This window comes from Lissotriton helveticus, chromosome 3_1 (genome assembly GCF_964261635.1).
Source record: "Lissotriton helveticus chromosome 3_1, aLisHel1.1, whole genome shotgun sequence".
NCBI classification, from domain to species: domain Eukaryota; kingdom Metazoa; phylum Chordata; class Amphibia; order Caudata; family Salamandridae; genus Lissotriton; species Lissotriton helveticus.
In genome coordinates this window covers 289826963-289842797 of record NC_136061.1, presented here as the reverse complement: position 1 = coordinate 289842797, position 15835 = coordinate 289826963, and the positions used below count along the sequence as shown (strand labels likewise).

At 43.7% G+C, this 15835-nt stretch overlaps 1 protein-coding gene across 1 annotated transcript in view; it reads left to right on the top strand.

Annotated features, from left to right (window-relative positions):
• The window catches only part of MED13 (mediator complex subunit 13), a 1439203-nt gene that overhangs the window by 485870 nt on the left and 937498 nt on the right, over positions 1-15835 (top strand). The window contains exon 10 of the mRNA XM_078679821.1: positions 12558-12774. Coding sequence (XP_078535947.1) covers positions 12558-12774 — 217 coding nt within the window. The remainder of the gene's footprint in view (positions 1-12557; positions 12775-15835) is intronic.

The following is a 15835-nucleotide window of genomic DNA, read 5'->3' as shown; positions in this document are numbered from 1 at the left end:
GCCCTGCGCTAGCCTCTCTTAGGGTTTGCCAATACAAGTTCTCCCACTCCTTTTTAGGTCGAGCGTAGCGAAGCGTAGCGATGGACCTTTTGTTAGCGTGTCTGGGGGAATGTGAGACAGCGATCGCCCACGCGCCTCGCTGTCTCAGATTCGTCCGTGTGAACGCGCTTTTGAATCTATGTGTGTCGGTCTCTCAGCACGGGCGTGATCGTGCCATCCTGGCTCCGTCGCACCTCTCCAACGACGATGCGAGCGCCTGTTCCCGCCCCCCGCCTTCAAACACTCACCGGCTGCAAGGGGGGGCTCCTCTGACGGCAGCAGGACGTCTGTGACTCTTTGGGCTGGCGGCCCCGGGCACTCCACACTCCACGGGAGCCCCGGGCCGTGGGAGGACGCCCCTTCTTCTTCCGGGTGGGCGCTGGCCAATCACAGCGCGGCGGTGGCCGTCACTCAACGTTAGCCTCGCTGTCGTGCTCCCTCCCCCCCGCTCCTCTATGGGGCGCGCGCACCATTTAGTGGCTAATGAGACACGTTTTTTATTCTCACCCATTTGCACCATATTAGGACTCTGTGTGCCATAAGTGCATCATACGCTACCATTGTTGTGCTGACTTTCCAGCTTCACATTTCCATGGGTGAACTCTTGCATGGCGGCTGGTGTCATAGTGATTTCCACACGGAGCTCTTCGGCGCCTCCACCGCCCGCCCCGGCCACGAGTGTTTGGACATTATCCGACTTCCAGCCTCGTCTCATTCCCTGCATTCCCATTCATTGCTGTCCGCCTCCTTAATGAAGCGACACAAGCTCTCCGTTAAAATGGATTCCCGCTCGCTTTTGCTTATCACTGACATTACCATACTGCCTTGTGCACGTCGTACCTAACTATCACTAAAAGAGGGAGTATAATCAGAGCGGTTGCTAAATTCAAGCGACTGTTTTCCAGACGTTTGCCTTCTCTATCCCAGACACAAACCCATCCTGTGTCCATGGATTTACGCTATTGTGAGGTCGAGGAAGAGGGCTGAGTTCTCTTCCAGTTCGAGGCAACTGCATTTTGCTAACTCTATAGCCGGCCCGGGTAAACAGGCATTTGCAATGGAATAGATCTCGCATTTACGCAAGTTTAAGCTATTGGCATTGTAAATGACAATGTGTTTTATTTAAAAAAAAAAAAAAAAACATAAATAAAAAGCATTTTCATTTACAATTCCAATAGCTGAAACTCGCCTAAATGCGAGACCTATTGCATTGCTAATGCTTGTTAGCATTTGCTACCTCCAAGTTATACTCTTTCCTGGCTTGTTTAATTAAGGGTTGTGACCTCACCTTGACAGATTTTATTAGAGCAGACTTCTTCTGTCTGCATACTGATGTATACCATCCCTGTTTCTTCTTAGGCCTCTGGTGACCAGCCTCCCTACCCCCTAGTACTGGTACCATAAATTCATTTCCTATGGAGGTTATAGCCTCCTGGAACAGCATCGTAACTCTAGAGGGATCTAGGTCCTCTGTCGTGGACGCCTCCATTGCGCCCAGCGTACTTGTTAATAACATATCAATAGCCTGGACTTTCACTTCATCTAGGGCAATTTTACTTCACTTGAGGCGTCTACCACAATTAGATGGGTAGACGTTTTTGTTGGGCTTTGCCTTACATATTGGGGCTACGCTGTTTTGTCTGGGCCACAAATGCTTTAAGGTAAAAGACAGCAAATTGTGATCACTATCTACAGTGGGTATAACTGCCATATCCTGGACAAATTGCCAGAGAGTTAAATCAAGGAGAATATAATCAATCCTCGATGTATGATTCGCCCTATTGTACGTGTGGGCACCCAAAAGGTCCGAGGCTGTCCTGCCATTTAATGCTCTTAAGCCAAGCTCGAGAGTCATGCGTTCAACAGGATCGCCCTCTGTGTCCATTTTTTTATAGGTGGAATTGCTAGGGCTGGTATGCCCCTCTTATAGTCGTCCTCCACCACACCCAAGATATCATCTGCCGTAAGGGGTTCATTAAAATCCCCTGCGATCAGTAATTGAGTACCATCACGACATCCTCCTAAAGTTTTTTCAAGCAAAGCTATTGTAGGGGACTCAGAGCTACCCTTAGTGCCCCTGGCATATATATCAAGTATGTCAAGAATACTCCCTACACCTGGCCCTCTCAACGTAATCCTAAGGATATCTGGCGAGCTGGTATGTTTTTGTGTAATACTGCAGCCCAGGGAGATGCTCACCCATATGAGAAGCCCCCCCCCGAGGGCCGCCCCCTTCCTGAAAATGGCAAGGTTGCGGCTATGAAAAAGGTTTGGTAACCAACCTTATAATTTGGTTCCAGATTCCAAGTTTCTTGGAAGATACAGATGTTTTAAGACTCCACCAGAGCATTCCAATCGGGGAGTTCTATCTTCCTTAAGATGCCGGCTACATTCCAGCTAATAATTCTCATTATTGAGCTGTCAGCCGCCTCTGTGCCCTGTGGGTGATCTATATAACTAATGTTGGACGTAAATAAATCACCTCTGAGATCAGTTGTCTCAAGAAGTGGCTGGGAAACATGAGGTTGGGGAACATGAGGTAGAGGAACCCTGCTAACTGGAGTCCTACTCCCATTCAACCTACTGTTATCAGCTAGAGCCAGCGGGGGATTCAAAGGCGCACAGTCTCCACGTCAAAGCCCAAATCTACTTCCGCAGGAGTTAATACCACCGGCGAAAGCAAAATTTGGGCGAGCGTCATGGGTTCCAGCCTGCCCTCCCCACAGTTGATTACCTTGGCCCTGCCTCTGATACCAATTTAGTGGACGAGGATAAAAGTATCCCAACTCATGAACGCTGATTCCCTCATTGCCATATATATTCTGTTGATTACAGATAAACCTTGTCCCCCTGTTATCCCTAAAGTTAACCAGGATACAGTCCCCTTGAACGTCCTTAGTTCTCCTTCCCACCCAACCAACTCGTCTAACATGAATGATCTGACCATCCATGTCCCTCGGAAGGGTCCTGTTGTTGTTTAACCAAAATGTGGTTTTGTTCTTTAGTTCACTGTAGGATTCGATCTTATCCTGCTTTAAGCATGGGACACCTTCCAGGACTACCACATAGGGCATACAGGCTGGCGGCAGATCAATATGAGATAGATTACTTGTCTTGGCAGAAGTTAGGTCAAATTTCGGGTCTGGGTCTCTACTACGCGTCTGTTTAGTGCTGCTATTCTGTTTGGTACGCGGGGTCTGTGCACCTACTCTAGCATTTGTCCCCTTATTACCCTTAGGCGATGATGGAGCTACTGGTTTGCTGCCCATATTAGTTTTCGTGGCTACTGCCAAAACTTGACTCGTTGGTGCGGCATTTGCCCGAGGAATTGCTACTTTATGGGAACCTAGAGTGCTCTGTTGATGTGACTGGACCCTATTAACTGATTCCACTGGGGCAACCGTTGGGATTTGGTTCTAGGCTACTGCTAAATAGGGGCTATTTTTAGAATGTACTTGGATTAAAGCCTTTACAGAGAAAAAGTTATCTAGAGTTCTCTGCTCAAAGCGATCCAATCTGGCTGTTAAGTCCTTTAATCTTTCAACCACTGGTAAAATGAGGGACTTCAGGGTGTGTTCAATTTGGGCTATAAAAGGGATATCTCCCTCGACATTAGTGGTTTGGTTTGTGCTAATTAGTTCAATGGTGTTATTGCTTATAGGATCATTTCGCACTTGGCTGTTGGGAGGTTTGTCCAAGAGGGTCTCTATTCTTTCCCAGAGGTTTGCATCACATAATAGATCTAGATCCTCCATCACAACAGGTACAACCCTAACCGCATTGCTCTCAGAATTATTGCATATTTTTGTGCATCGTTTAGCAGGCGCTTTCCTTTGCTTAACCCCCTCTACAGTCCCTCTACCAATAAAACGTTCGTTGACAGCTTGCTTGGACATACGCCGCGCCAACTGACCCCTAGTCTTTACGCTAGGGCTAACACTGCCAACACTACTTGTACTTATAGGAGAGCCCGAGGTTGAATTGGTGTTAACTGATGTACTAAGACACCCGTTCGTAAGAGGAACACCACCCTCGGGAGGAAGGTCATTAATAGCCGGGGTTTGTGAAATGGAGGGGGGTCAGTGGCAATCTGTCGGGTAGGGGGGGAATCCCTGGGGGTTGGATAAAATCCGAGGGAGGCGTAGCCTGTGGCATTGAAACATGGGCACCACCCGGAAGGGCAGAGAAAGATGGTGCCAATATTGAATCCTGAGAAATGATGGAAAGCATCGATACATTGGTAGGAAGAATAGGAGGTACAGAACCAGCACGTAGCGAGAAACCTCACTCTGTGTTTTCTATTGCGTTTGCTACCACCCCAATTGTTTTTTGAAACATACGATCTATGGCCGTTAGGCTAGGGAGCGGCAGTTTCGCTGCCTCTCTGGGCTTATGGGCAGAGGCAGGAATATGCTTTACAGGATTGCGTCTCACCATTATTAACCTTATTTAACAGGGGAAAATCTGGACTTGCACTAGGCAGACAACAGGAACAGCTGTCCATAGTTACCACACAGTCTTGGTTCAAAAGTGGACTACTAGCAGCTAAAACTTGATGAACAATACACCGTATCCTAAAGTTGTACAATACCCAGTAAATCACAATAAGGAGTCAAAGAGGGGTGGCCCAGACCGGCCTCACACGGCCACGAATGGCCAAAAACGGTCCCGACCTTGTTCCGGGCTTCTCCCGGGATGCTCCCGCGCCGCGGTGATGGTATGACGGTTAAATCACGCCTAAGGCTGTGGGCATGGCGGTGGTCTGGGCCAGGTGTGCTGGGGCAAAGAGAGTCTTGGGACTTGCAGTCCCCCACAGGAAGGCGGTAAATGTCCTGGTAACACCACTCTCGATCAGGACACTGTATCAAGGCTTCCACCCTGTTGATCCTCGGGTAAGAAGAAGTACGCCGTTTAGAAGAAATGCTCCACACTAAGAAATTAGCCTCGTGTGCACGCCGCAATCTCCTCAAGTGCAGCGGCACCCGCGATAGCGGGTGCGGCAAGCTGTTTTGTAAGTGCCTGAGGCTGCGGGCGTGGCGGTGATTCGGGCCAGGTGTGCTGGGGCAAAGAGTCTTGGGACTTGCAGTCCCCCACAGGAAGGCGGTAAATGTCCTGGTAACACCACTCTCGATCAGGACACTGTGTATCAAGGCTTCCACCCAGTTGATCCTCAGGTAAGAAGAAGTACGCCGTTTAGAAGAAATGCTCCACACTAAAGAAATTAGCCTCGTGTGCACGCCGCAATCTCCTCAAGCGCAGCGGCCCCTTGTTTAGACATCATCATAGTATCAGTTGTTTAGCAAACTCTGCAATAACGAGAATTTACTTACATTGACATGATGCATAGATATGGGGTGCAGCACAGGCTGTTTTTGTTTGCATTATTTTCACACTAAAGTTGATGACATTTATACGAGGGTCGACTTCCTCAATTTAAAAATTGCTCCAACATATGTCCTCTCAATCACAGGACATACTCTGATTCTTTATCCTACTGCTGTTTAACAATAAAGTTAACTATTTGTAAACTAGTGTCTGATGTGGTGTTTACTATCTCCAAACTGATTCATATACAATGCACACAATCTTTAGTAATGTTTAATTTACTATCTCAAGTGGCTTGACAAACATGCACCTAACTTCACTGAGTACATCCAAGTCCTACTTGCCTGCCTGGTCCAGGGTAATTTTAATTCAGCAGTTTTAGGGCATGGATGCAATACTGCACTCTACCAATATAACATTGTCACCAAACCCTCTTACCATTCGGTGCTGGCATTTTCTAACTTAAGGCATGTTATGCACCTTTTTTGTGAAGGATTATTCCGAGGAGGTAGAAGACTGAGGTAAGTTGATTGGCGATAGAAAGATTTCTTTATTTAGGAACAATTGTTAAACCCTACTGTGGGTGGCAAATATTGTTTGTATAATGTGCCGCAATAACTGCCTTGTGTAATCCTGATTTTTTTCTTGAGTGACCATTGCTTACTAAAGTATTTACAGAGGAGGCCCAGCAAAGATTCACATTTCGATTTTGTTTTTTGCCTTCATTCCTATATTTTATAGGAAACACCAAGATGTGCAATGCATTTTTGCCAGTCTTCTCCAAAGAGATATTTTGTTTAGGAATACAGTAATTCTAACAGGATAGACCATTCTGAGCAAAAGGAATTACTGCCCATGAGAGCACTTTTCCTCTTGTATACTGGTCTTTGCCAGTACTGAGTGGCCCTGTACATTCCACTTTTGTAAAGAAAGTTCAGCATCTTTACTTATGTCACAGAAATATTTTCTCTGGAAAAAGTTTTTTTTTAAATAAAGATTTACTGAAAGGCAAAAGTCCTTTAGGACCTGTCTTAATTAGTGGTTGTCCAAACCCATTACCCGAATATTAGACTGCATGAATCTCGGAGATCAGAAAGAACACTAAAAATAGGTAGGACTATAGAGGCTTTTCAGTAAAATAGCGTTCAAGATTTTACTATTTAGAAAAGACTGGACAAATGTGGCTTTGGTGGAAGGATTGTCAAAAAAAGGGCGCTGTTACACTGCACACTGAACCACATGACTCTGGACAAATGTGACCAAAGTGTAATTCTTTGGCTGTAGTACACAGACTTGTTTGGCAAACCAATGACTGCTTACTTCTCATACTGTAAAGTGTGGTATTGAGGAGTAGGGGGGTGGAGAGGGTTGATTGTTTGCTTGTTTTGAAGCTCTTAGACATGGGCTCCTCCCAAACAGAGTCCACCATGGATTCCTTTATACCTTCACATCATGTAGCATGCAAGTCTATATGTCCCACAGCTAAATTTTAGCCAAACTTGGATCATGTGTCTGGACTATAATGCAAGTCCACCAGTAAGTATAAGATTGAATGACTGCAAAAAAAAAGTTTTTGGTAAGGTCAGGTCAAAGTTCATACCTTAACCCCATTGAGGTTTTTTATTGGAACTTCGACCTGTGCATATCAAATCTCCTCAAACAACGTAGGGTAAGCATTTCTGCAAGGAGTGGGCCAGAATTCATCCCCGGTTATTAAAAACTAAATATTAGAAAAAATCTTTACTTAAAGTTACTTAGACTATAAGCAGTTGCACACATTAATACATTGGAGTGTACACACGGTTTCACAGAAAGCTGGTGTTGGATATTTTTTTTGTTGTTTGCTTAATCATTGACTAAGTGAAATGTGTGCGATTTATCACCTAAAGAAAATAATTCTCTACTTGATAGGACTTGTGACCTAAACTAAAGTCTGGTCTAATGTAATATCAGAATCATATTTCACATTTCTGGCTGAGAGAATGAGTAACCAAAATTAATCTTTCTAAAAGGTAGGCTCTTAAGGGTCTTCCTGCAAGTCACCAATATGGTGTCTGAGGGCAGCTTTGAATGTTCTACTTCATGACTTAGTGATGTTGAACCATTTGTCCTGCCCTAAGCAACTACTCTGTTGCTTTTGCTCACAGTCTGTGTATACTCAAAGGTTACATGGAGATAGCTTGTGTTAAAAAATTCTCCAGAGCAGGGTTTTTATGACTCATATTTAAAACTCTGCAAAATTGACTATTTCTAGATAGATTGTCGTGTGTATCTTGAAATTTTGTTTTCTGGCGAGCAAGGAGGTTCTTGAGCACACCAGGGGTTGTTAGACTGGAAGCTACCTGGGTACTGCAGAGATGGATTCTGGTGTTCAATATCTGTTAGGATTTTCATGGATTTCAGATGGCACCTTTTACGTGCATTATTGGGATTGCCTAGCAGGAGAGGGGGCTCCTGTTCTGGCAGGCAGTTTTCAACATTCTCAGATTTTAAAGTATTGAACAGGGACAGCCAACTCGCATAAATGAGCATAGGCTAGTTACCTATCCGAACTGGACCAGTATTGACGCTCCTATGCTACAGGATTTATTAGCTAGTATTAAACTGGAAGTGGCGGCTAACAGCAACGTTGCCTTAGATAGGCTCTGTTCATGGATTAAGTCAGCTGTCAATATAGTACCCCCTACAAAAAGGTTTGTTTCTAGGAGAAAAAATTGATCAGAATCTTGGTTCACGGAAAAACTCAGGACACAAAAACAAATCTGCAGAAGGGCCGTAAGGAAATGGAGAATTAACTATGACCAAGACAAAAATAGGGAATATGCACAAACACTGGTGGAATATAAACTCGCCACTCAAGCTAGAATGGACTATGTTGCTAGTAGGCGCACCTACCATAGATTCGTTAGGAAGGCTAAAAAGGTGTACTTCGACACCAGGATTAGTGAAGCAGAAAACTTCACGAAGGAATTGTTCTTAATATATAAATCACTCTCGGTTGGGAAGCCTACGGCAGTCCCAGAAGAATTTTACACGGTAGACAGCTGTAACCGAGTGGCGGAGTTTTTTGCCAACAAGGTAGCAACTATCTACTCGGCCTTCCCAAGCCGGGCTATCATAGTCCCCGAGATTGAAGAGGTGCCTGGGGTAAGGGGAGAACAACGGGTGCTAACCACATTCATCACCCCGTCAACTGAGAAACGTATTCAAATCTGTGGATCAATAAAATCAGGCTCCCCTAGGGACCCCACTACACCCAGACGCCTGATGGGCAGCCTGCACGTATTAGAGCCGTATATCCGCCATCCCTTGGACATCTCTTTTGGGACCCATACTGTCCCTGATGCCTGGAAACGGGCGGTGGTCCTTCCTCTCCAAAAGAAGCCCAATATCAGCTATGACAGGTTAGACAATCTTCGCCCTATTTCCCTTTTGCTATACATGGCGAAGGTTGCTGAGAAAGCGGTGAACCTCCAGCTGATGGGCTTTGTGGAAGAGGCTTCCCTACTCCACGACTCTGTTTGGCTTCCGTCCACGCCACTCGACGGAGTCAGCATTGCTCATGGCAGTAGAGTCCATACGGCAGGGAGTGGATGAGGGCCAGACTATGGCCCTGATCCTCTTGGACCTAAGCGCAGCATTTGACACTGTAGCTCATTCCACCTCGCTACAGTGTCTGAATGATGGAGGGGTATGAGGAGCTGCGCTTAGATGGATCCGGTCTTTCCTGACAGGTAGATGCTTTCAAGTCCGCCAGGGAGAATGTTATTCTAAGGAGATTAGGTTGGGCCAGGGCGTGCCGCAGGGCTCGTCCTTGAGCCCAACTTTGTTCAATCTGTATGTCTCCCCGCTGGCGGCTATAGTTGAAAGCTATGGCTTGCGCCTCGTGTCCTATGCAGACGACACGCAGCAGGTCCTATCCCTCTCACGTGTGCCTGGTCTTGTGGCGGACAATTTCAGAGTTTGCATGCAAGAACTGGCAACCTGGATGTCCGCCAACTGCTTGAAAATTAATGGCACTAAGACCGAGATGCTCGTGGTGGGGGGAGGGCCATCTGTATGGTCGTCGGCATGGTGGCCACCCTGTCTAGGAGAAACACCGGTTCCTTGCCAGGAAGTAAAGAATCTTGGGGTATGGTTGGACGTCAGCCTTGCCTTTGGCCCCCAGATTGGCCGAGTGGTGGGGGAATGCTTCGGAGTGTTAAACTCTGAGGAAGGTCTTGGATCTTCTGCCCATTACAGCTCGCCGGATGCTGGTGCATGCCCTAGTCACCTCGCGCCTTGACTACGGCAATTTGCTGTATCTGGGTGCTACGGGAAGGGTCTTCAACCGCCTCCAAGTGCTGCAAAATGCAGCTGCTCGCCTAATTTTGAGGCTCCCTAGAAGATCATCCTCAAAGGCAGCGCTTCAGGCCCTGCAAGGGCTTCCTGTCCGGAGCAGGGTGGAGTACCAGGCCCTGGCCATGTGTCGCCGCATTCTGGGCGGCAAAGCCCCTGCCCCGCTACAGAGTCTGGTTACCCGGTATGAGCCCCCAAGAAATCTGCGCTCCTCCTGTACAGGGCTACTGAAAATCCCCAAAATAAAGAAAGCTTGTATGGGAGGCAGGTCTTTCAGATATCTGGCTGCTAAGCAGTGGAATGACCTACCGTAAGAGTTACGTTTGGAGCTTTCAGAATCCATGTTCAGAAGGAAACTCAAGCTCAAGACTCCCCTATTTGGAAGGTAGGCGACTGTGATGGCTGCTAGGACTGCTTACCCCACTTACCATAGCGCGGGGACACGCCGGTGTGCGTAAACCAGGAGCTTTACAAATTTCCCTAATAATAATAATAGAATAGCAGCCTATTTTACACACTTTGTAAGAAAGGCAAGGCTATTTGCCCCTCTGACTTTGGAACATAGTTTGATTTCAGATTTACAGTTGTAATGCTGGACAATGTTTTCACATTGACACACATAAATAGTATATTGCCTTAAAAGTACACTGCCCTACCTTCTGTTAGTCCCCTTGCAGGTTCCCTGCTGGATTGTATTTCCATCTTTCATACGTACACCCACCTCCGCATCAAAGCCATCCATCTGGTATTTTGCTGCTGTTTCCCATTTGTTCCACTTTTTCACAGGTATATGTCCAACTACTTGAACTCTTTCAGTATTTCTGACAGTATGTTATGGCTTTGTTTGATTTATTAAGCACCAATACCAACTGATGTTCTGGTGCAGAGGCTCAAAAACAAACTGTTAAAATCCCTATAGGTGTTTGCAAGAGCATTCCTTGGATATTCACGTGCCTCTTAAGCTATGTACTCACCTTGGAGAGAGGTCTTGAACCTCACAGATCATGCAGCAACGCTCTTAAGCAGCCAGACATGTAGTATCACAATCCAGAGTCTACCTCTGCTCATCCAGGTAACACTCACCAAAAGAATACAGACAAATGGCCCATGAAAGTTATATAAAGACTAGTAAAATGTGTGGGTCATGTAAGTTTGCAAGTAAATTGATAAATTAGGCTGAAAAGAAATTTGTTGTTAGCACTTGCCAGTCTTTGGATTGGCTAACAAAGTACACGCAATGATCTTGAGTGTATTCATTTTTAACGAACTTTTTAATTGATGCACTTTCATCACTTGGTCCCGAATGCTTTTTTTAGTAGCCTAATACTATTCAACAACTTAGTAGAAAGGATTATCTGTGCAGTAGTGCAGACTACCGAGGCCTAATAGCCTTACTGGCACCCACGACTATCACATGTACAGTTATGCGCACACAGTGACAAGTCTTTCAGATTTTATTGCAATCTGCTTTTGACTCCTGTTACAAAAGTGAACTTGAAAAATTGATCCACTTAGCTTCCAGTGAAGTCAAATATTCTACATTGCATCCGTTCCTCAGTGTATTAGGAGTACATGAGTTTGACCTCTTCAGTAGAGTACATTTTTTATCTTTGGGCATTTGCCTGTCTGACTGTCAAGAAGTTATACAAAGTCCTCTAAAGACACTTGAAAGGCATATATGTCTAGACTGACTCCATGGCAGACTCCAAAATTTGTCAGACCATGTTTAAACTACTTCTTCGAGCATTCCCATGCTACTGCATAGTCAGATAATGAACTTTTTCTAAAACACTATTCTGGATGAGGACGAGTTACTTCATTGGATCATTGAGTCAACAGCATGGTTGACTTGGCTAGAATTGTTTGTGATTCATCCTGCATATTAGAGATTTGGATATCCCTTCACTCTGCTCATTCTGCAAAAAATAATCTGTTCTTGGGGTATAATGCTATTGGTCTTTTATTATGTGAGACTCCATCTCAGTCACTAATTCTGAATTAAATTGACAATGAAAGCGCAAGCTAACATTCCAAACATACTTTCCAGGTGTGAGTGATGTTAAAGAATGTGAATAGAAATAGAGTTCAGACTGAGTCACCTAGGGTGTCCTTTCTCAAGTGGGTATTGTAGTACAGTCCGCTTTTTGAAAATAATCTTGGGAATACGAGTTGCATTGCCTAAATCGAAGCATGTTTTTGTACTTTTTCTTCTACTTTAAGAGTACATTGGCATAGAAAGATCTGATCACTCATGTTACTTCCAACCACTCCAGTGAGTAGCACAGCAGCAATAACCTTGAATATAATCTTTTTTTTCAGTAGTTGATAATTTGCGTAACTGTTTATTTTGATCTTTATTTATGTCAGCAGAAGTGTTAAGGGAGCACCTATGTCTTAGCAGAGTTCTTTGAATAAGTGCGCATACTCACATGATAGCAGTCTACCTGAAAATTGAAGTCTGAGGGTTTCCCATGAATTACATTAACCTTTAAGGTGATAAACTACTTTCTGACCAAAATTATATAAAGACTCGACAATCAAAAAAGTTTACATACCTCTGAGCTATCTTGTGAGTGTGATTCTCTTTTGAAGAAGTCTGGAGAGGAAATCCAGAGTGGCAGTAGTGAGAAAGAACAGTAACGTAAGCTTTGTACCTTTGGTTTCTGTTAATGTTTAATCAGTGAATTTGACTGGACTGTTGAAAAACAGGTACTTCGGTTCAATGTATATGCAGTCTTCCCTAGTGCATGTTAGATGACTGAAAGTTATATCTTTGTTAATTTCTGATCACTAGATGACTGTTTTTTGTTAGCGTATGTTAATGATGAGCTTTGCCTTTTTTCTTTGCTGCGCAGATCAATGGTGCAATATATGAAGCCTTTAAAAGTTTCAGATGATCTAGTACAACAATATCAAAGTAAAAATCAGTACCTACCCACAGTTCTACCAGACACTGACAATGGGCCTGAAATTGATCCTTACGCCTTTGTTGATGGTGATGATGAATTGATATTTTCCGATCCAAAGAAAGAAAGATCAGTGGTTGACCGGGAAATTGCTAAAAAACACAAGGTTTGTGAACAGTTTAAATTCAACTGTACTATTTTAAATGTATTTTAAAGTTTGGAGAATCCATTGGTGGTAATCCAGTTCCAAGTAAAGTTAAAGCAAGTCTGTGTGCAATAAATATTTATGAAAAATTGAAAATGAACATCATTCAGAAGACTTTTATATTTAAGAAGTGTATAAATAAAGGAGCACTCATTGCATTTGGTAGTGTTTTATATAACGCACTGCAACTAAATCAGTGTACTTTGAGGCAATCTGGGCTGAGCTGTTAGGATAGCCTGTGTGCATTCAATAAGATGGAAAACAAACATCCTTTAAACATCCCCCATGCTCATTACCACAGTAGAGCTGCAAGACCATCTTTAGTGCTTATTCTAGGCCTATACACCTTTCTTAATGCTCAGGAAATTAATTCCAAATGCTATCTAAATACAACAGTCTAGTGAGTGAGTTAGGGCACAGTTGATCTTCCCACACTTAGTTTGTTATCGGTGGTTAGGACCTCGGACATTGTGAATGACCTTATTAGCTATGTGAAGGCAGTGAACATTTTGTAAAGACCTTTCCCATCTTCGTTGAACTATCATGGAAAGTTCAAATACCTGTACTACTTTATAAAATATGGCTAAACCATTAAGCATTCGGAAGGTCGATATGGTCTTGCTATTCTGACTTGGTGGCTTTGCCAGTGTGTTTTTGCCAATACTGTACTGCAACAAAAAAATGCATTTTCCCAATGCTGCACTCCTTTGGCAAGAGAAAGTACAATGATGTCCTCAAATGTGTGCATATGCTTCATGACATGACAGACCAGCTTGAAGCTGATAATAAAATGTATATGGGTTAGCACTAACCCCCTGCATAACCTGGGCTTAAACATATATGAATGAAAGGTGGTGTAATGTGGAATTGCATTCTCGTATCATTAATTTTCAAGTGATTTCATAAATGGATCCCTGGGGCTGGATACACAATTTCTGCAAATGTATTTTAACCTTTTAACCGAGCCTACAATCGTTCACTCCTGGAGTAGGTACCTGGGCTATACAAATACAGTAAAATACATTAAACCTACACAAATAAAACAAAAAAGCATACGTGTAAAGGACATATTAATTGCACATACATAAAACATATCAAATACCGAACAATAAATGTACCAACTAAAAAGTTACTTTCTTCAGTCTTCCAGTTGTTTTACCCCAATATGGCTGTGTTCTTTGCTTTTGACTGTCCATAAGTAAGATAGTCTGTGGATTGTACTCGCGTGAGGGGCTGTTTTGCCCTCTATATTTTTGGTGTGTATTAACATTTTTAAAAAGTCTTTGAAAATCGATAAAAAAATCGTACACACTCCTCCATTGAAAGTGTCAATGCGTTTCGGCATAGAAGCTAAAGGCCGTTTCAGGATGAAAGAAAGGCAAGGTACTATTAGTCCCGTCCGTGGGTGGGGTACTGTTGTCCTCCCCCGAGGGGGGGGGGGGTGTTGAGAATCTGCATCCTCGCGTCGGGTGGGGTGGATCCTGGGAGATTAGGGAACTAAATCCCTCGAGCGGCTCCAATCGATTGCTTAAGAGTCGCCATGCCGTGTAATTTATATCCACATCGGACGATGTGTTGACTGTTTAGCGTAAGGCTCCGGGGACCCCCTGATAAGATTTAGTAATTAGTAGTCACAGAACTGTGGAGGCTCAAGGACGACTGTCGACAGGGAGCAGTGGCACGGCAATCAGATTTGCTTCCTAAGCCAGATGCCACGATGCTGAATTGCATGGCCAGTCTTGTTTAAGCACATGTGTACAATCCACAGACTATCTCGGTTATGAACTGTGTATAAAGCAAAGAACACAGCTGGATCTATTTAAAACAACTAGAAGACTGAAGAAAAGAACCTCCTTGTTGGAACATTTATTGTTGGGTATTTGATATTGTTTATGTATGTGCAATTTGGTGCGTTTATTGTCCTTTATACAGGTTTGCTTATTTGTTTTATGTAGGATGTTTAATGTGCTTTATAGCATTGGTATAACCCAGGTACCTACTCAAGGAGTGAAGCCTTATAGGCTCAGTTAAAAGGTTAAAGGAAATATTCAGAAATTGTATATATAGCCCCAGTGATTAGTTTACGTAATCATTAGACAACTAGTGATATGAGAATCCGTACCCGTATTACACCACCTTTAATTCACACAGCTTGATGCTGATAACTGCTTTACGCATTCGCCATTTTGTTTACCTGTTCCAAGATGAGTGACGCTACATGGAGAGGAAAATAAAAAAAGTGTGAAATTACTTTGTAAAAATGCCGTGGCGAATGGCAGCTGCCATGCAATACAATTCAAAGGAAAAAAAATGAATATTCTTTTGGTGGGCTGGGGGGAGGGTGTTAAAAGACTGCAGTAGAGGAGCAACGTAGCAGTGTTGCGGGTGTGTGCCAACTGGAAGTGGGCAGGGAAGCAATAGAGTGAAATGCAAATAATAAAAAAATTGACAATCTTTATAAGGATGTTAAAGAAGCCCTACTCCAGTGGCAGGACTACCACAAGAAGGAAAACCATAGAATAAGAACTAAAAAGTAACGATAGCCAATCAATGGTCCACTAAGTTTTGGTATAGTCCACAAAAGGTCTTTCAGCAACAGTCCGCTAAAAGCTGTGTGTAGGAGAGTACTAAAAAAGCAGCAGACCTTCAAATAAGAGCCTATATGTAGAGTATTTACTAAACCCTTAAAAGTGACCGTCTAAGTTTCAGAAATCCTAGCAAAGTGTTCAATGTAAGAATGTATGTTCCTCTTTAGGTTGTTCCGTAAAACCTATTGCTGTGTAAAGCTTTCTTTCCATCTGTCACCCACAATTCAACAGTTTCTAGAGTATTGCACATTTCCCAGCAATATGTGAAAGGTTTTTCTTTGTAGAAAGTCATTCATAATGAGTTTCTCAGTTTGATCACCCAAAAATTCCAAACATTGCTTCACAACGATCCCATTGACACTTGCCTTGGATCTTCAAGAATCCTGATTTCTTACTCATTCTTTGACCTAACAAAAAGGTTTCAGATTGAGAAA